This window comes from Macrobrachium rosenbergii, chromosome 14 (genome assembly GCF_040412425.1).
Source record: "Macrobrachium rosenbergii isolate ZJJX-2024 chromosome 14, ASM4041242v1, whole genome shotgun sequence".
NCBI classification, from domain to species: Eukaryota; Metazoa; Arthropoda; class Malacostraca; order Decapoda; family Palaemonidae; genus Macrobrachium; species Macrobrachium rosenbergii.
The window spans coordinates 33,566,522-33,586,941 of NC_089754.1; the positions used below are offsets into that span (position 1 = coordinate 33,566,522).

General features: G+C 35.7%; 3 protein-coding genes across 5 annotated transcripts; 1 reads left to right on the forward strand and 2 right to left on the reverse strand.

Annotated features, from left to right (window-relative positions):
* Positions 1 to 348: 348 nt before the first annotated feature.
* Positions 349 to 6,986, reverse strand: LOC136845897 (oxidoreductase NAD-binding domain-containing protein 1-like). 2 transcript variants are annotated; one of them, XM_067116357.1, is made up of 6 exons: positions 6,849 to 6,986; positions 4,064 to 4,213; positions 3,322 to 3,463; positions 1,382 to 1,633; positions 967 to 1,060; positions 349 to 857 (listed from the first exon to the last, which is right to left on the reverse strand). In XM_067116357.1, exons 2-6 carry the CDS (start codon positions 4,192 to 4,194, stop codon positions 691 to 693), a joined length of 786 nt encoding a protein of 261 aa, XP_066972458.1. In that variant the 5' UTR covers positions 4,195 to 4,213; positions 6,849 to 6,986; the 3' UTR covers positions 349 to 690. The 2 variants fall into 2 exon arrangements, with proteins under 2 accessions (XP_066972458.1, XP_066972457.1); XM_067116356.1 differs by having other exon boundaries at positions 6,833 to 6,958.
* Positions 6,987 to 7,368: 382 nt separating this feature from the next.
* On the forward strand, positions 7,369 to 15,320 carry hay (ATP-dependent DNA helicase hay). Of its 2 annotated transcripts, none has more exons than XM_067116353.1 (3): positions 7,369 to 7,529; positions 10,607 to 10,711; positions 12,473 to 15,320. In XM_067116353.1, the coding sequence occupies exons 2-3, from the start codon at positions 10,607 to 10,609 to the stop codon at positions 14,705 to 14,707; spliced, it is 2,340 nt and encodes a 779-aa protein (XP_066972454.1). In that variant the 5' UTR covers positions 7,369 to 7,529; the 3' UTR covers positions 14,708 to 15,320. The 2 variants fall into 2 exon arrangements, with proteins under 2 accessions (XP_066972454.1, XP_066972455.1); XM_067116354.1 differs by having other exon boundaries at positions 7,480 to 7,556.
* Positions 15,321 to 15,992: 672 nt separating this feature from the next.
* On the reverse strand, positions 15,993 to 20,397 carry LOC136845898 (transcription initiation factor TFIID subunit 13-like). Its single transcript, XM_067116358.1, has 4 exons — positions 20,142 to 20,397; positions 18,605 to 18,700; positions 16,971 to 17,156; positions 15,993 to 16,612 (listed from the first exon to the last, which is right to left on the reverse strand). Exons 2-4 carry the CDS (start codon positions 18,632 to 18,634, stop codon positions 16,439 to 16,441), a joined length of 390 nt encoding a protein of 129 aa, XP_066972459.1. The 5' UTR covers positions 18,635 to 18,700; positions 20,142 to 20,397; the 3' UTR covers positions 15,993 to 16,438.
* Positions 20,398 to 20,420: the final 23 nt, after the last annotated feature.

Below are 20,420 nucleotides of genomic sequence, written 5' to 3' on the forward strand. Positions count from 1 at the left end.
CGCTGAAAATGAGGAGTCTGTACAATTAATGATTGCTCGAAATTATTATACAAATATTTCGGGTTTGAAATCCTTGGGTGAACAAAGCGTTCTATATGTTACATCTTAGAAAATAAGTCTATTCTTGGTTAGGTTAGAAGAATGAGCAAAATATTCAGAGAATATATCTTTTCATAACATATATATATATATATATATATATATATATATATATATATATATATATATATATATATATATATATATATATATATATATATATATACCCTATATATATATAACTCATCTGGAAATATTGTATATAGATCACTTGATGCAATGTTATCACTTGATGAGGTTATATATATATATATTTTTTTTTCAGACCCCTGGAAGACTTAAAATAGATTCTTGCAAAGCCACAGAGGATATCCAAGACAGTAAGCATTTGTAAAGTAAGTGACTGTAAGCAATTTCAACATTACTTAACTACAACAAAATTCTTTTAAATAAGAGATTTTTCCTGCACTGAGAAAGAAAAGTAACATATTCAACTTGATTACTTTTAAGGAGCAAGTATTCAATTGTCTTACAAAAAAATTGGAACTTTTAACTTCTTTTTTTCGAATTCACATTCCACTTGTAAATTTAAAATTTGAAAAATTGGCCACTACGAGATCAAACGCCCACCAGCAAAGGCAACCAATCTAATCACCACCAGCGCTCGTAAAATATCCGATCGCCCGCGACGCCGTTGTTCAAGAGGTGCATTTCTATGTCATCGATGAAAGACTCGGGGCCGCAGACAAACACCTTCAGTGACTCCAAGTTTAGCGCCTCCAAAGACGTCTTCAGTACGTCGTTGTTTATTCGACCATCTGCAGAGACGTTTAAACGAGGTAATGGTTAGATAATGAGGTCAGTTTTTTCATACAGGGAATGATTATTAAGATATTTAACACATAAACAAATCGTTTTGAAACTTACAGTTGACGTCTGAAAGTCCACCTGGCTTCTCTTGGGTTACAAAGTACTTGACGTCTATTTTTGGGTTTTCCTCGGCGATTGCGTCTAACGTCGGCTGTCAATAATAATAATAATAATAATAATAATAATAATAATAATAATAATAATAATAATAATAATACAATGAGAAGAAAATAATGAAGTACAGAAAGAACAAACAAATGGTTTTAACATAATGTATCAAACATAATGTAGCCTATATATAACGAAATTATAGTAAAATAAAATTTCTCAAGATGATGTTCGTAGACTCATCTTGATCTAACATATCATGACTAAACGGAATAAACAAAACATTTTTTGTTTGTGTATTGTGGCAGCAAATAACACCAATGAAAACAAATCACTGCTGTCTACTGTGAATTATTAATCCTACCTTGAAAAGCAACTCTTCTTTGGTCTTAGCAGAACACAGCAATGAAACTCTCCCAGGGAGACATCCTTCCTTGTCCTTGCGAAAGGGTTTGTGTAAATCGTCTGCGTGGCGGTAAATTGAAGATAGAGGGTTGATCCCAACACCTCCAGCTACGAGGAGTAGGTCGTGGGCGCCTTCCTGACCTCCTCCTTCTACTGGGTCGTAGTAAATGTTGCCACCAACGCGTACCTCTACCTTTGAGTTGACCTTACACTGAAAGATGATATGGTGAGTTTTTGGTTATCAGAGTGCAGGGGCGTCATTCCAGATTTTTGTTGGGGCGGGGGGGCAAAGACAATTTGGCGAGCGAAGCGAGCCTAATCAGCTGGGTTTTTTTTTTAGCTATTTTATGTGCTTTTTGAAGCACATAAAATAGATAGATATAACTTAATGTGATGACACATTTGAATTTCGTGGGAATAATGGAATAGCAGCTGCTGTTACTTCATTGGGCTTTGGGGTGAGGGGGCAAGTTGAGGCTTGGGGGGGCAACTTGAGTCTTGGGGGACAGTTGCCCCTCCCAGCCCCCTAAATGACGCCAATGTCAGAGTGAGGAGCAAGGGCTATTATAGTGGGCGTTTCCGTGGTAAGCCTAGGTATTTCAGAGGGATTATGACCTAATCAGATTTACCTTTACCTAACCTAACCTTGGACGCCGTCCCCTAACCGGGCCAGGGGTGCCTTGCCCCCAACCCCCAAGAAAGCTGTGACCCCCCTCCCCACACTGCATTCTACCCGTTTGTCATATTGCTTTTTTTTGTTTTGTTAAAATCGAAGTTATTTAAGCAGTTATTCGAAAGTAGATTTATAGCCTCCCATTCTGTTAAAGATACAAATTTTCGAACAATAATTGTTAAAAAAATTGCAAAACAGTTTCTTAATGAGTCTATGATATCATAGACTCATGAAAATTTATTCTGAAAAATATCGGTAGGCTACATCTTTTGAAAATCGTGATGGTGATATTCAGTAAAAATGCAAAGCAAGATTAAAGAATATAAGATTGTCTGGTAGTCATTTCATACACAGAAAAGTTAAACTGACAATTGTTTAGAGGAAAATTAATTATTGTTTCTCATCAAAAGGAACACAAAGTAATGAGTCTCAACCCTTGGCTGAAGACAATTAATACTGACCTGAAAACAAAATCAAAACACTTTATTGAAAAAAGGAATCTTAGGGTAATTATTCCCAACACCATGTTGATTAAATGAGTATCTAATACACCGTGAATTTTATCTAAACAAACCAATAGTTTGCTGTACTGGAAAAAGTATAAAAAACAATATTTACACTAAATAATCAAATATAATATTATTTGATACTCGTTGTATGTAAATGGTGTATATATCATATAACTCTGCTATAAATAATGAATATTTGGCTAAGCTCTACAGTCTATATTTTTCCACAATAAGCTGTAGGTCCCGTTGCTAAGTAACCAATTGGTTCTTAGCCACGTAAAATAAGTCTAATCCTTCGGGCCAGCCCTAGGAGAGCTGTTAACCAGCTCAGTGGTCTGGTAAAACTAAGGTATACTTAACTTTACTAAATTGATATTAGACCTACCTATGTTGCTAAGTGCGGCAACCGAATCATTTCAGATGTCGCTTTAGGTTGCCGTACCCCGGGTCGTTAGTTGTATAAACATGATCAAGTCTGGGGTAGTGCCATATAAAAAGCCATACCTTCTATAGGACTGGGGCTGAGTTTCTTAGTCTAGGGTACAATAAAGCACTCTTACCTTCCATTATTTATTCAACTTTTTTATATATCTTTCTTTTATCTCGGCAGCTAATTGTGTGCATATGTTGTTATTTGTTTTATATATATTAAGTTTTTGTTATGACTGAGGGGTTTCTGTTGTATGAATTTGCATACCAGTACAGAGTGTTTCTTACTTGTTCGTGCATCCAGAGAGTGGGAGGCCAGTCAGAATACTTTAGTGCTAGGTCTATGGTCCTCTGTTCTGTGAGCTGCTTGGGACTTGAATACATTGAATAGCCACCAATAGTCTCTATCCCGGGAACAAACAGATCAACCCTGGAAGGAAAATAAGTCTTATAAGATATCCTATTAATTGTAGATCTACTGGGGATAATGGAACAAATAAAAGAAACTGATGCTTTTGTATAGCTGAAGTTCAGGGCGTAATTTGAAACACCATGTATATTTGGAAAAAGGCTTAAACCCGTCTACACTGCAACGATATAAAAGACAGATGTAATTAAGGCTGGTTGTATGAAATTCCGTAATAATTTGTTGAAATATAGGACGGCTGTCCTTATCACTTGGGCCTAGTACGAAGTGCATTACAATTTCTCTCCTTCATTATTACGTAAAACGTAGTGTAGTGGTGTAGTTTTTTTTTAAACAAAACTCTTACTAGCACCATCTGACTAGATTTTGAGAGGGATAAATATGTAACTTTTAAGGAAATGGGACTATTTTTATATGCATATTATAAGATCGACACAAAACATAACTGTCTGCAACTACTCATACCCTTAATGGGCCTAGTGTCTAGCACCAAGTGACTAGCCTTTGAAAGCGATAAGAATGCAACTTTTAGGGAACTGGGTCTATTTTTGCATTTTTTTAGATCATCACAAAGTACGTACAACTATTTGAAAATTCTCATACCACTGCCCAGGCTTGAAATCGAAACGTGGGTTGTCGATTCGAAGGGTGAAGCCTTTCACTGATGGAGATTCTGATCTCACTTCAGTCACCACTGCCTCTGCTCTTACGGGCTCTGAACTTCTTCCCTCCATGGTGAAGCAGACTTGTAGCCTTTAAAACATGATGTGTTAAAACTAACTTCGAGTGTTCTTTAGCTTCGTAAGCTTTATATTTGGAAAATTTACTTTACATTTAAGCAAAGAATTAATATATTTCATCTTCATTTTACTTGATTAAACCTAAAGACAAGATTTTATTGTAAAGAATGGCATGTAATAAAATATGAATCCTATTTTCGTATCCTTTGATACAAAAAACAGTAAAATTATAATTAATAGTAAGGATTTCAAAATAAATGAGGAAATAATGTCATCAATAAAAGTAAAATATAAGAGTAATTATTATATCTCTCGGGTGATTGTGGACTTCATTTGATTTACATATAGATTATTTCTCCCCTCTACAATGATCTTAAAAAGAAAAAATCTGAAAATTAAGCAATTTACCGTATTTAGATTTTTACCATCGACAGAATTGTTAATATCTAGATGACTGGGAAAATCTAAAGTTATCAGAATTGCAGAAAAGACCCTCTAGAAATACTTTTCACTTACATCGTCAAGAAACCAATAAAAGGTCTTAGATAAAAGAAAATGCGATAAGTGAGATGAAAAAAAAATCCAGTTTAAGAGTAAACTGGTGCACCAGAATTTGTTTGAAGTCGCTTCTAGAAGCACGTTTAAAATCGTGAGAACTGCTGAGAGAGAGAGAGAGAGAGTTTTTAAGAACTCAGCCTAGAAGTAAACTGACTCGTCAGAACTTGTGAAGTCGCTTCTAAACGTGCTTAAAATCTTCATTCTGAGAGAGAGAGCTATGAGCTATTTAAGGATGGCATCTATCCCTGCCTTTGTCGTGGGTCAAGGACATTCACTACTAGGGGATGGGTGTTGCCCTGGCTACAGAAAGTTAAGCTACAAATCAATAGCTTCTCGTTAGTACTATAGGAGGTAATAATGGATTACTTCAAGGTATAAACTAACAGCTTTTTATAGATATATATTATAACCTGTACTTAAATTTATTAAGTCAGGTATTGATATGTCATATTTGGTAGCTTTAATATCAGGTTGGACGAATGAGAATTGGTGACTGGTAATCGATTACAGAAATGACCTGACCTCCATGCAGTGTGGAGGTCAAGGCATAATTTAAGGGCAAAATAAAACAGATGGAGACTATCCAGAGCTGATTAAATCAATCTATTGAAAAGTAGGATCCAATAAGACTAATTTTTGTAGAAGAACTGTTAAGGCAAGGATTGTATATGTACACTAAAAAAAGTTTAGCGTAGGTGAAAGCACGGATCAAAGTGTTTATAGATGGTCTGCTCATGTGGAACGAAAGGAAGATGATAGGTAAGTGAAAAGAGTGTTTGATTCGGAAGTGTGAGGAGGAGGAAGGAGAGGAAGAAATAAGAAACAATGAACAGATAGTAGGAAGCCTAATTGCGTGTCTTCTGTATAGGTGTAGGAAGCGGCACGCAGTGTTGTGGGTTCATATGTGATTCAGCAGTTTCATGTCGTTTTATTTTAAAGCATCACTTGACGTGTTTACATGAACATGCATACACAATCACACAATTTCTTTATGCGTTTTCCAGTGCTTAGTCCCTTTTTTGATATTATATTCTATAATTTTTCTTCACTCACACTTTTGTCTTGACATTGCCTTCGTTCTGAAAATTTAATATTTACTGTATATATATATATATATATATATATATATATATATATATATATATATATATATATATACTGTATATATATAATGTAAATATACAGCACTGGGACCTGTCCCCACTGGCTGTCGGCCTAAGAAACAGATCAGCTCCTACCCTATGAGCCTACAGAAGCCCAGGAGGACTTTAACTTTTAGTTATATATATATATATATATATATATATATATATATATATATATATATATGTATATATACATATATGGTATATGTATGTATATACATATACATATATATATATATATATATATATATATATATATATATATATATATATATATATATATATATATAAGCGAATACCATAGGAAAATGAGTCAGAAGTTCAGTACCAGGCGCTTTCACGTGTTTATTCACGCATCTCGTGCCCCGAAGATGCGTGAATGAACTCGTGAAAGCGCTTGGTACGGAAGTTCTGCCTGCCATTTTCCTGTGGTATTCACTTGTATACCGAAGTCACGTGCATCTACCATGATTTTTAAACACACACACACACACACACACACACACACACACACACACATATATATATATATATATATATATATATATATATATATATATATATATATATATATATATATATATTTGTGTGTGTGAGAGAGAGAGAGAGAGAGACAGGACTCATTCTCTGGCGATGACACTCTTCTTCCTTCTTCGGTATAACCATACAGTATGGCGTAAAAAGTGTCACAGACCTCATGTGCTAAAATTTGAAGGAAAATATGGTCTCTGTAACTCCTGCTTTATAACTTTACGGTTTCTGATTTAGCAAATCTAACACAAACAGGGTTAAATAATATTTGTAATAAAACAGAACCCGGGTTTTTGAGCTCAGTAGGCATTGAAAGAAGAGACATACCAACACAACTGATGAACAATTATACTAAAGGCTGTAAGATTTGTTATGAAGACAAATGAATGAAGCCATACTTCCTTCAATAAATACCAAGATCTCTGTAGCTGAATGACTTCCCTTAGTGGTATCAGAGTCGCAGACTGCTATAAGCTTCCACTATACACTGACCGATCTAAACTGTGAAGTGGATGACTATGGATCTCTTCCCAAGAGGGCAATGGAGTCCACTTATCTTACGCCCTTTGCCTTTACCAACAAGATTTTCTAGATGCTTTGCTATCTGACAAGTGAATCACGGGCTAAAATCAAAGTGTAGGGAAAACTGATGCTTAGCCTATTATGTATCTTTTTTGCCAAACATCTATAATAAAGACCACAATTTTGCTTCATTCTTGATTACTTGTTGATCGAATGTGGATATAATCATTCTTTGGGCAAATCAAAATTTATTTAACTCCCAAAAAATTAAACCGAAGTAAACTGAAAATTATACAAAGGGAAAATTATCTTTATCAGTGACAAATCAGTTTTAGATTATATAGTTTTCCACACGTCACATTTATAGCTAGCTTCTGTATCTATATGTAGCATATTTAGAGTTACAGGAGGTGTTTTAATAATGATGGATAGATGGCATAACGTTGTGAAATCGAAAGGAAAATTGACCTCTATTTAAGAGAGAAGCATTACCAGATTCCTTTAATGTGAGAATATCTACTTGCATGAGAGCAGAACAGAACGTAAACAACATCATTCCCCGATCCCCATAAGGTACTTGTTATCCTCCAAGTTTTCCGGGTCCGTCTGTGCGATTTATTATTTATAAGACATTATTTTTTATAAAATTTTATATATTAGCATGTAAATTAAGACTGTTATATAGACCGTAGTCTTAAAAGCAGGCTTGACTTGATAAATTTAGCGAGTATCACCTGGCTAAGGCCAGGCTAATTCCCTACCCTTGGTAGGCTGTAAGCGAAAGCAAATCCTAGCCATAATTCTGATTTAGTTATAATTAGGGCTTATGATTTTTCTTGTAGGTTTTAGTGGGTAATTTACTTCTTTATAGTTTAATTATTTGGTCAAAAACTATGGATTAGCCTACAGTTTGTGTGATATTTTGGTATTTCCAAATAGCCTAAGAGCTCTGCACGGACTATTACCGTGGAAATTGATTTTTGCTATACTTTGTGTTGCTGATGAAGGAGGTAGTGTTGTTTATTGTCGGTCAATTATTATTAACCTCATATCTACCCAACATGGTTGGGGACCCTTTGGAACGCGGGGTTTTGGAAACAATGGGAGAAAGAACAGACCACCATGTTGTTTTTATTGAGCGTTTCTACGCATTCGCAAGTCATTAGGGAGCCATATGTTTAAGAAGGGATTGGCAAAGGAAACCTATTATAAAAAGAACTATACTAACCTAACCTAACCTAGCAGGCCGTGTTATAGTCGGGGCCTCAAGTGGTGAAGGAAACTCGGTTATTTTTCGTTAGACTCCAGCCACCTGCTTTATAATTTATAGGTAAAACATCAAAACAAAAACATTTAGCAGAGAAAATAAGGACTTGTAAGGTAAGACAAAAGTTCCATAACTTATAAACACCCTTAGTAGTTTACGTTAGGTTGGTATTTTTAGGTTCTTTTACTAGCATTCCAGGATTTTGCATGAAAATGTGCAAAACAACTTTTGAAAGGTCGAAAAACAGCCACATTTTACCAAAAATAACATGGGAAGCATTCCAGGATGCCCAATGTACAACTTTTAAGGTTACAGTCGACCGTCAAAAAATAATGGGAAATTCTTAATAAGCAAGCAAAATATTGTATGGAAAATCAATTTCCCAAGTAATACCTGATGTGGACCTCTTGCTTAGTTCCACTGATATTTTAGCCAATATCCTAGGCTAGTGTGATTTTTGACAAATTTGACATTTAGCCTATTGCCAGCGGAAATGCTTGGGTAGCCTGTTACACATTCCATATATTTATCTGTTGGTGAAATCCTACATCTCATCCTTATTAGAGTTTGGCATGGACATTTAGGCAGGTTAGGGAACATCACGCAAAGTTAGGTTAGGTTAAGGTAAGTCTGGGTAGGTCATGTACCCTCTGAAATGCCCACAAAATCTACAGTATCCCTGACCCCTCACATTGTTTGTCCATATGTAGTTTTTCATGTGATTTTGATTAATTTAATTTCCATTTTTGTATAGAATGACGAAGTTATCTCCTTGGTGTACTGCAGACCCTTCTATTTCTAACAATAATGGGGCTTCTAGGGGAAACTAAGGTTACTGGTTATGGAGAATCATTATCTGACCATAGGCTATCTTACAAATTAGACTAATCTGCTGAAGGGAAGGATATGTAAACTGAGCAGGTGTGTAGGCTAGGATAAATGTATGAGTATGTCAAGTAAAAATTTATTGGTGTAATTGAATACTACTATCTCTCCCATCTGATTATGGTAAATACCAGTTTATGTGCAAAATGGCAGCTGTATTTAGTGCCACCCCTGGATAGTTTTGATAACAACGGGAACAGGCTCTAACACTGCCTCAGAGTGGAAGCTTAGTTCATGTTTCTGATGTTCATTGTTACTTGGGGGAATCCAAGGAGGGCAAAGCCCCCCTGGCCAGGTCAGGGCACAACACCTTAAGTCAGCTTGGGGAGGTAAGGTCTTGTTAGTTAAGGATACGACATTATAGAAAAGTTTAGGTTTTTTTTTTTTTTTTTGTTAGCGAAGCATGTGTCTGTCGTTCTCAACTGGCCCCCCAATCCCTTGGGGATGAACCTAAAAATATAAACATATGACGGTGAATACCTTAAACATAAACAAAGGGCAGTAAATATTCCAGTTGGCATCTGACAAGAACCAGTCTGTGGTAGTAGTTTTCAGTTTTTCCAATTTACTTTCGAGCCATCTATCCTTGGGTTGTTTTTGTATAACCTAAATTATTTGTATTTATCCATTTTTTAATTTAAATTTCAAAATGACACTTTAAACCTTTCTTTGTTTTGATCTGTATCTTCCATTTAGGGAAGTGACCATGTTGGTTAAGAATTAGGAACCTGCTAACCTCATCAGTTATGAATTATTTTGGTAGCCTTTTGTATTTTTCTAACCCTTCCTTCTTCTGGTAGCCTTTTGTATTTTTCTCACCCTTCCTGCTTCCTATGCATGATGCTCTTTTATTCCAATGAGGGCATCAATAACCTAGGTGTTGTGATGCCAGTTTAGTAGCCATTATTCCAATAAGGTTTGCCGAGTTTGGTTAAGTATACCTTAGTTTAACCAGACCACTGAGCTGATTAACAGCTCTCCTAGGGCTGGCCTGAAGGATTAGACTTATTTTACGTGGCTAAGAACCAATTGGTTACCTAGCAACGGGATCTAGAGCTTATTGTGGAATCTGAACCACATTATACCGAGAAATGAATTTCTATCACCAGAAATAAATTCCTCTCATTCTTCATTGGCCGGCCGGAGAATTGAACGCGGGCGTAGGAGAGCCGAGTTTAGTAGTATAGTTCTGATACAGTAATTACTTGTCATCTTCCACATTCAACTGTAATTTGAGCAATGCAATTCTTGTAAGTCTGTCATTATTATCATGAGAGTCACATCTCAGTCAGAAGATCTTTCACTCTTGCAGCAGTTTGGTAAACTGTGGATAAAAAAAAAAAAAGCATTCACCCAGAAGCTGCTGTTAGTTTTTTGTAATCATTAAGCATTGACTTAGGACTGAAAATAGAATAAAACAAAGTCATGAATGATGTTTTTAACTTTTGTTGAAGTTTAGAACTTATGCAAGAAAATACTAAATACTACTCTTCCGCAGATGCCGAAGAAGAACAGATATCGTAGGCAAGATGATGCTTATTCGGATGAAGAAGAGGCTGAGGAGTTAGAAGGGATTCCTCAGGCTTCTAAAAGGAATGTAGAAGTAAGTTCTGAAAATTTTGAGATCTCTTGACCCAATGTCTATCAGAATTTTTTACCTATGCTTCTCTTCTTTAATGCTGTTTCACTGCCATTACATAATGACTTTGATTTTACTACGATTTATAAAGTATGATATTACTATGATTTATAAGTATTATTTGTGTACATTTGTTTTTTTCTCTTTTATCTTTTAAAGTTAACTCACAGCATTTATGCGAAGTGATCCAAGTTTTGGGTCACTTTGCTTTTATATTCAGTGTAGACTTACCACTACTGTAGTAATTGTTTTTGCCCCTCTGACATCATAAGATAAGTTGCTTGCAGTACTTTGTATCTAAAACATTTTCATTTATTGTGGCTTATGAATACAAAGTGGAACAATTTTGAATTATGAATAACATGGATCTTCTGATGTGCCTCTACTATGTATGTTGACCTCGATTTTGTAAAACATATTTTGTCATGTTTCACTTTTATTTTTTGGTAAATGAACAAGTCTGTTTTTCATGTTGTTGACTGAGGTTTTGGGCTAAGTAATTTGTCATGTGGGTAAGAAAAGAATGTCATCCTCGTTTTATGTCAGCTTACCATTTTTCGCAGTTAGGGGTCAAGTGAATTCTTTCCCATTTTTCGCAGTTAGGTGTCAAGTGAATTCTTTCCAGTTTCCGTCCTTTGTTCTCTCCGTAAATTTCTTTCTGGCCTTGGTCTTCATCTATACCCCCTCATGCATTTTTTGGTCTTTGTCATGCTTCTTCAGTAACTACCACCTTAGTCTTCCTTCTCGTGTATCTTTTACTTTTCTGACTAGTTGCTTCTCACCTTGTCTCATTCTGTGTCCAAACCATCCATGTTGCAGCTGTATCACATTGCCCTTTCAGTACCTACCTTACATCTGAGAATGTCCCCTAGTTAACAAATATTCTAGCATAAGAGGTACTCCTTTTCTCTTTCTCCTCTGTCAGTTCTAATATATTTTGAGAAATGGGCAGTGAAATTCCTTACTCCATTTACATTCTGCAGTCCTGAACATATCCTGTAACACCATCTAAGCCATTTGATACATAGGATTGAATCCACCCTTATACCTCCTCTATCTGCAGCATCCACATGGTTACCTCCTTGCTTGTACTTTTTCTGTAGCATCCATCTGAGCCACTTAAACTTAATTTTCAAATATTGTCAAACATTAAAAGTCATTGGTTGTAGTTGTGGGTATGTTACATTTAAGTATCACAGCCTACTGCCTACACCACTTACTGATCTATTTTAAAGTCTCTGTAAAAGCTAGCAGCCATTTCCACTGTAAACCAGGACTAATAAATGCAACATAAGTTGCAACATATGCACTTGGCTCAATCAGTATTCTGATGCTGTGTGTATGTAAAGTCAAATGTTTGTTTTTATGGAAAATAGGAAGTATTTTTTATTTTGTTTATATTGTGATCATATTCCCTCTATGGATCTTAGGGATAAATGTATTGTTTCTTGTTGAAGTACCTGTACATAATTTGTAGATTATCAGGTGCACATTTTTATTACAGTGCATGACTTGTTTGTAAGAATGATGCGAGTTTTAAGTTCTGAATTTTTCTTTAATTATAATTCAGCTGCATTTTTGTTATTTAGATTTTAGTTCCTTTTAAGAGCATTGTACCTCATTGGCATCTCTGATAAACATTTAAGCACTGGATTTTCAGCATTAATTTTTTTATACAGTGTCTTCCCATGTAACTTTAACTGAGATTTTGCATCATCATTTCAGGAGAGGGGAGTGCAGGCAACGCCTAAAGATCAGTATGGCGCATTTGACTTTCGTTCACAACTAGAGCTGAGAGATGACTATACTTCCAGACCCTTGTGGGTAGCTCCAAATGGCCACATATTTTTAGAGAGCTATTCCCCAGTATACCAGCATGCTAAGGATTTCCTTATCACAATTGCAGAACCAGTATGTCGTCCAGAATTTATCCATGAATACAAACTTACTGCGTATTCATTGTATGCAGCTGTAAGTGTTGGTATGCAAACACATGATATAATTGAATATCTTCGTAGGTTGTGCAAGACTTCATTGCCACCAGGTATTTGTGACTTTATCCAGAGTTGTACACTGTCATATGGAAAAGTGAAACTTGTTCTGAAAAAGAATCGTTACTATGTAGAAAGTGACTTCCCAGAAGTTATTCAAAAACTTGTGAAACACCCAGCTATACAGGAGTGCATGTTAAGGCCAAGTGATGGGGTCTTCAGTTCTGAAAAACAGAAGTCTCAGGCCATCATGTTTACAAGTCATCAAGCTCAGATGGCTGGAGGAGGAGGAGATAATCCTGAAGAAGAGGATGCAGATAAAGATGCAAAAGATGGAACAACTGTAATACCAGAAGATATAAATGACCTTTACGAGAAGTTGGACAAGGCAGATGATGATGAAGATGAAGAAAGAGCATCCCATACGGTCTCATTTGAGGTTAATCAGGATAAAATTGAAAATCTACAGAAAACTTGTATTGGCTTAGATTATCCGCTACTTGCCGAGTATGATTTCAAAAATGACACAGTCAATGAGTCCATAAAAATAGATTTAAAACCATCTGCAGTATTACGCCCTTACCAGGAAAAAAGCCTTAGGAAAATGTTTGGAAATGGAAGGGCAAGATCAGGAATCATTGTACTTCCATGTGGTGCTGGGAAAAGTTTAGTGGGAGTTACTGCTTGCTGCACCGTTAATAAAAAGGCTTTAGTTTTATGTAATTCAGGAGTTTCGGTAGAACAGTGGAAGCAACAGTTTAAGATGTGGTCAACTGCAACTGACGATATGATCTGCAGATTTACCTCTGATGCCAAAGACAAGCCATTCAATGCTGGTATTTTAATTACCACATATGCTATGATCTCTCACAACCAGAAGCGAGCTTATGAAGCAGAGCAGACGATGAACTGGTTGAAAGAGCAAGAGTGGGGAATTATGGTGTTAGATGAAGTGCACACAATTCCTGCAAAAATGTTCAGGAGGGTACTTACTATTGTTCAGTCACACTGTAAATTAGGCTTAACTGCAACTCTTGTTCGTGAGGATGACAAAATTGCAGATCTCAATTTTCTCATAGGGCCAAAATTATATGAGGCTAATTGGTTGGAACTTCAAAAAGAAGGCTATATTGCCAAGGTTCAGTGTGCAGAAGTATGGTGTCCAATGACACCAGAATTTTACCGTGAATATTTGAATGGTAAGGTTTCTGATCAGAAAATCAAGCTTTTGTGTGGTATGAATCCCAATAAATTCAGAACTTGTGAATTTTTGATCAAGTATCATGAAAACAGAAATGACAAAATTATTGTGTTTATTGATGAAGTGTATGCACTGGTGCACTATGCTAAAACGATGCAAAAAATGTATATTTGTGGCAAAACAAATCAAAAAGAGAGAATGACCATCATTCAGAATTTCAAATTGAATCCAAAAGTGAACACCATATTCTTCAGTCGAGTGGCTGATACGTCATTCGATATTCCTGAGGCAAATGTTCTGATTGAGATTTCCTCGCAAGGTGGTTCACGACGTCAGGAAGCCCAGAGACTGGGTCGTATTCTTCGAGCCAAGAAAGGCGCAGTCGCAGAGAATTACAATGCCTTCTTCTATGCCCTTCTTTCTCAAGACACCAGAGAAATGGGATATTCTAGGAAGAGGCAGAGTTTTCTGATCAACCAAGGTTATGCCTATCGTGTTATAACACCAAAACAGTTGGTGGGAATGGATGAAGAGCAGCTCCATTACAACACTAGAGAAGAGCAGGTTCATCTTCTTGAGCAAATTCTTGCTGCTTCAGAGTCAGATATGTATGAGGAAGGACAGTCTTTAGATAAAGGTGGTGGGTCTCATCGTCGTGTTGGTAACATGAGTTCCATGTCTGGTGCCGATGATTCTGTATATGCAGAGAAGAGAAAAGGTGGGAAGAAGGAGCATTTGCACTATCTTTTCAAAAAGTTCAGGTCGTAGTTATTCTAAAAAGTGTAGGATTTTGCTTATGATGTGGGATAGGAATTTAAGATTTTATTAAATTTTTGGCTTCAAATAAAATGTCAGAATAGTTAATGATTGTTAAAGAGACATGTTGCATCTCATCGTGTCATGTATATCCTGTTTTATGAAATAATTCAATTTTTTAGTACAGTATATTACACATATGCTTAAGAGGAAATATAATGATTTCCTTAAACTTTGTAACCAAGGAAAACAAATGCTATATGAAATTTACCTAAAGCGCCGTATCTGTTGTTTCAATATTTTTACCAGAAATTATGTACAGGTTCATAATCAGCTTTATAACACTGATTGCAAAGTGGATTTTCAGACATTTATTATAATTACTAATATGCAGTATATGAAGTTCATACTACGTACAATATTTTATATAAAAAGAAATATTTCTGAGATAGCAATTATTTTGAGGGTCCTTGTTTGGTGTAAAAATTCATATATGACAGACGTATGATTCAGGTTGTTCTTGAATTAATCTCATTTTGTTTTATAGGTTTATATGTTCAAGTAATTTGTCTTCTAAATTATATAATTAATGTATTACTGTAATATATATTTTCAGTAATATAAAGTATTCTTAATTGGCCCATATTTTCCTGCAGCAAGTTGAATAGGCAATTAGCTTGCCTTGAAGTATTTCATCATATGAATTCCTGCATGTTTAAAAAGAGGAAGTTGTCACTCACAGTGTTCAGATTGCAGAAAAATCACACAAGTATTGTTTCAGTTTGGAGGTATACTGGAAGATATGTTTTAGAAATCATTATTCTGACATCAGGGATGGAGCTGTTTGTGCAACATTAAAAACTGTCTACCTTCTACAGTCCCTTGCTTGTCTTGCTGGTTAACCATAACCAATTTGTATAATTCATATTGTTTACTATAACTGCAATTACTGCTTACATTACTAAGTGGTTTCTTGTTAACATGCAATATCCAGCCACATAATTGCATAACGCCACTTCCTAGAATAACCATACACTTCAGTTTATTCTGTAACTGACCTGTTGTGCTGTATTTAAATATGTACAAAATGTTGGTGGAAGAAAATTTGGCCACTGCTGGGAGTGATCCTTGGCAGTAGAGGGCCTTGCAAAAGTGTTAAGTGCTTGAGATTATAAACCACCTAATGAGCAGGTTCATCCACCAGGGTTGCTATTAGTAGTTTCTGTTGTGGGCTTGGAGACTAGGTTCCCAGGTCACTTTTGACAAAAGGGAGAGAGTGACAAGAAGCCTGCACACCAAATTTTCCTCATGATATACTTTCTAGAATAATGCACTTTATAATCTGTAGAACCACAAACATACATGAAGTGAAAAAATTTGTTTACACCCTTAAAAAAAAAATTAGAGGATACTCATTCCCCAGGTATTTAAATCAGAAAAGAGTTTATATTACTCACAATTCATCATTAAAAACACTGTACTAGATTATCAAAATGTATGTTTACAAGACTATGAGAGACATATTACATACTTGCACATGTAGTCAAAAGCATTTTGTCTTGGCAAAATGTCATAATACCTCTGCTTCCAAAATTGGCACATGCTCAGTGAAAATGCAACTTTAAAGAGGCAGTTAATGAGCTGCTCCCTTAATCTATTATCATATGTTATACAAACAATACAGCTGCTCTGCCAAGAGAAACTGACATGCACTGTACGACTGTTATTGATGTAGTTGAATCTTCACAAGCCAGCATATTTAACTTCATCAAAGGCTTTCCTAGCTTTCTTTAATTCTTCATTCATATTCAGAAGGTCATGAACTCGAGCATACTTCCTCTTGTCTTTCCTCACCAAGTAGAGGACATCCTCAACCTGAACTCGACCTGATCTGCCCACTTCCATTGCCCGCTGAGTCTGATGAAAAAGTTTTTACTTAATAAATTTGGCAAAACTTGAATACTAAATGCTTCACTAGAATATCAAAACCTGTATAATGTATAACAAAATTTAGTAACACTAATTGTAAGTTCCTTGGCATAAGAGGTGCAGTATGTTAAGACTATTTTCAACAGTTGCTTAAAATTCATAACTTTGATAGTGAAATTAAAAAAATACTGAAAATTTTACTGTTCAACATTATGACCAAAGTGTAATATTGGTTTAAAATTTTTTCCTTCATATGGCAAGAGGGCATTTCTGACTGAGCCACTGAAGTTCAATGCAGAACCTATGGAAGAAATGTTAATATTCTTACTTCTCTACGATGACTTACCATTTGTGTTATAAATTCTAATACAAGATCTTCTAAAAGGTCAACACTTTCTGTGTACGGGTTCTGATCGTCTCCGAAACCGTACATCATGCATCGTAATTCCTTGGAAAACAACCTTTTCCTTCCTCCAGTTCCAGAAGATATGGTAGCTTCACTCTGAGTCTCTCCTGCTTCTTCCTCCTCATACTTTAAAGCATATCAAAAGAATATTAAAACTTAATACTGTAAATATATATATTTACAAACATTAGAGTCTGCTTTCTAAGTACTGTATTTGACATGTTACAGTACCATACATGCATTATATGTTGCTAATTACAAAAATAAAAATACCAGATGTTTTTTTCAAGCACAACAACTAAGACTATATTTTCAATTTTACATGTCAATGCATGTCCCAAGAAAGTTTTAGAACCATCAAATTTCAGCTCTATAGCTGTTTGTTTTGTCCTTATGAGCATACATTTTGTATGGGAAAAGCAAGAACTTCATCTCACATAATAAGCTTCCAGAGAAGAGATTGCACAAGTATGAAATAGAAAAAAGAAAAGAAGAAACTAGAAAGGGGGCCATAGGCAAGGGCATTCACCAAGGGTCATACAGAGAAGCAATCTGCTATCCCGCCTTCAAAGAAAAATCAATCTATATCAAACAGTAGTCTTGATTCAAATAACAAAGCACAAGTCTGTGGAAGATAAATGAATATCCCAGATTTTCAGGGATAGTCAAATGAACAATCCATGGATGTTTTCATCTCTGTACATTCCTTATTTGATTATTATTTCATTATTAGGGTGCTATTTTCCAGATGAAGCAAAACCAGTTTTCCTTTACTGGAGCTGTATCCTCTGAATATGAACCATAACTTTAAAACACTTTCTAACAAAAACAAAATAATGACCAGATTGCCAGCAAAGTTGAATGGTAAATCATGTGTAAGAGTGATACTAACGAACTTCATGTTCATTAGACTCTCCTGTTAATGACGTTTTCTATGTACAGTGCAGTAAATACAGTATACAGTTATAAAAGTATCATTAGCCAACAGTATATAATGTAGTGTGGATAAAGTTTACAATTTACAGTGGGATAATGCAATAAATTAGCCAATCAGCACACAACATTCTCCTTGAGCCATTCACTTCAAATACAATGCTCAGCTACTTCGTCTAGCTGAGCAGAGATGTTTTTGTGCTCCCATACAAACAGTCCAACCTTAATTCTCACATCAATTTCCACCTGTGTACTTTATTTCTCACTTTTGCCATTTAGTGTTTTTAAGTGCACATACATGGTCGCACTCAGAATGGTGGAGTTTGAATAAATGATGGATTACTTTGTGTGGAAGCAACAAAGCAGTGAACAGTAAGAAAGGACAGAAAATTAACAGAATATAAATGAAGACGTGAGAAAGCCTGGATACCACACTAAGTGCGTTGCACTGAAAAGCGTGGAAAGAACTCATCAGAAAACTAATCCCATAAAGGAAAAACAACAAAACTGTTTGTGTGTTGTATGAACACATGAAAATTAAATCTAGTTATTACTGCATTGTTTATTACTGTGGCATTAAATTTATGCACTGCAATATAGTTTACACTTGATTGTTTATAACATACAAAAGAACAACCCACCTGATCAAAACTGTCATCTGCAGATGCCATGATGCGTTAAATGTTGTAGAGGAAGATCCTTTAAACAGCTCACTATGGTACAAGCTTTACGTGATCCTAAAAAATAAATGAAGATTACTTTTGAGAAGAAGACAAATACATGAAACAAGTTTTTCATACAAACCCATGACTGGTGGGTTTGTACAATATAAATCTGTACTAATTTTACGAATTCTATTTTCATTTCATTGAAAGAAATTCTTACAAAGTGTTAAAGCAAATTAGTCGACAGACTTTTTTGCTATAAATTTACCAATTTCCAGGAGAAAGGCATTACATCCTGATAAAAACATCTAAAGGCTAGCACTAGCCTATATACCGATTTTAACCCTATAGCCTACTATCTGATAGGTTCAAAACTGCAAGTTTAGGGTTATTCTGTTTTCAAGTAAAGTTGAATTGTCTTGGCATAAAACCCAATTCTAATATAAAGAGGCAGCCAAAGATACACGAAAAGGCAAAACTAACGAATCCTTCTTGGGTTACGTAAAATGGCAAAAATATCTTGCTTTAGTCCGGCAAATATCTTGCTTTAGTCCAGTAATAAGCCCTTTGTTGGCCGAGTCTGTTGAGCTTCAGACCGTCATTCGATGGGCCGGAGTTCAATTCCCGCCGCCGGCTGATGAAGAGTTAGAGGAATTTATTTCTGGTGATAGAAATTCATTTCTCGCTATAATGTGGTTCGGATTCCACAATAAGCTGTAGGTCCGTTGCTAAGTAACCAATTGGTTCTTAGCCACGTAAAATAAGTCTAATCTTTCGGGCCAGCCCTAGGAGAGCTGTTAATCAGCTCAGTGGTCAGGTAAAACTAAGGTATACTTACTTTCAGTCCAGTAATAACTTTAAACTTGACCCTCCCATTTCATATGGAAAAAATCACGGCAATGATCAATATGCGACCACTAGCGAGATTAAACTACGAAATTGCATTACCTACTTTTGTATAATCTTCCTTGTAAATATTTGTGACTGTATGTATTGTTCCATTATCACCGACAGGCATATCCTAAAATAGGCTAGTCTGAGCCTATTTTAGCAAAATTTCAACAGAATTAGCAGCAAAACTGGTAATTTTTCGGAAGACTCCAGCCAGCCACTTCCAAAGGTGCCAGCTAGCCATTTTGCATGAAAAACCATTTTGGATTTTTCATGCAGAAACAGGAAATGATAAGGTAGTAAAAGAACCTAAAAATACCAACCTAACGTAAACTAGGGGTGTTTACTGGTTACAATTTTGCCCTATTAGTTATGGGGGGCTGCTGGTATTGTCTTTTACAAGTCCTTATTTTTCTCTGCTATTAGGCATTTGCGAAGGTTATGTATTGAGAAGAAGTTTTTGTTTTGATGTGATTTACCCAAGAAAAATATAAATTATAAAGCGGGAGGTGGCTGGAGTCTGAAAAATAACCGCAAAACTTTTCATTTTAATACACAGACCACATAACATGACTGCTACCTTTGTAAATTTACAATAGCCTACGAACACTGGCTACCCTACCTGAAAATGGAGGCAGTTCGAGCTGACGGCCTGACGCTGGCTACGGTACCCTAGGCTTTTTAAGTCCTTATTCGGGTCAGGAGAAGCAAAAATGCCCCTAGTGATAAAGAGTATTGTTTATCCTTTGTCTTGAATTATTTTTTATTTAGATTTTGTTTTTTTATGGGAGACAGCTTTTCTAGAACACTACCAAGCTTAAGGTGAGGGCTGTGGACAGAGTGACAGCTAACGCAATCTGCCTGAGGCTGTTGACATATTAATAGTAGTAACAGTTGGATG

Bases quoted from the DNA above. Each gene is read 5' to 3' on its own strand.
- LOC136845897 (XM_067116357.1), bottom strand. From the start codon at position 4,194: ATGGAGGGAAGAAGTTCAGAGCCCGTAAGAGCAGAGGCAGTGGTGACT. The intron at 3,464-4,063 runs GTATGAGAATTT...TTTTCCTTCCAG, and splicing joins GATTTCAAGCCTGGGCAGTG to GGTTGATCTGTTTGTTCCCG. The intron at 858-966 runs GTAAGTTTCAAA...ACGTCTCTGCAG, and splicing joins TGGACTTTCAGACGTCAACT to ATGGTCGAATAAACAACGAC.
- LOC136845898 (XM_067116358.1), bottom strand. From the start codon at position 18,634: ATGGCATCTGCAGATGACAGTTTTGATCAG. The intron at 17,157-18,604 runs GTGGGTTGTTCT...TATGCTTTAAAG, and splicing joins CAGATGACAGTTTTGATCAG to TATGAGGAGGAAGAAGCAGG. The intron at 16,613-16,970 runs GTAAGTCATCGT...CTTTTTCATCAG, and splicing joins TAGAATTTATAACACAAATG to ACTCAGCGGGCAATGGAAGT.
- hay (XM_067116353.1), top strand. From the start codon at position 10,607: ATGCCGAAGAAGAACAGATATCGTAGGCAAGATGATGCTTATTCGGAT. The intron at 10,712-12,472 runs GTAAGTTCTGAA...TCATCATTTCAG, and splicing joins CTTCTAAAAGGAATGTAGAA to GAGAGGGGAGTGCAGGCAAC.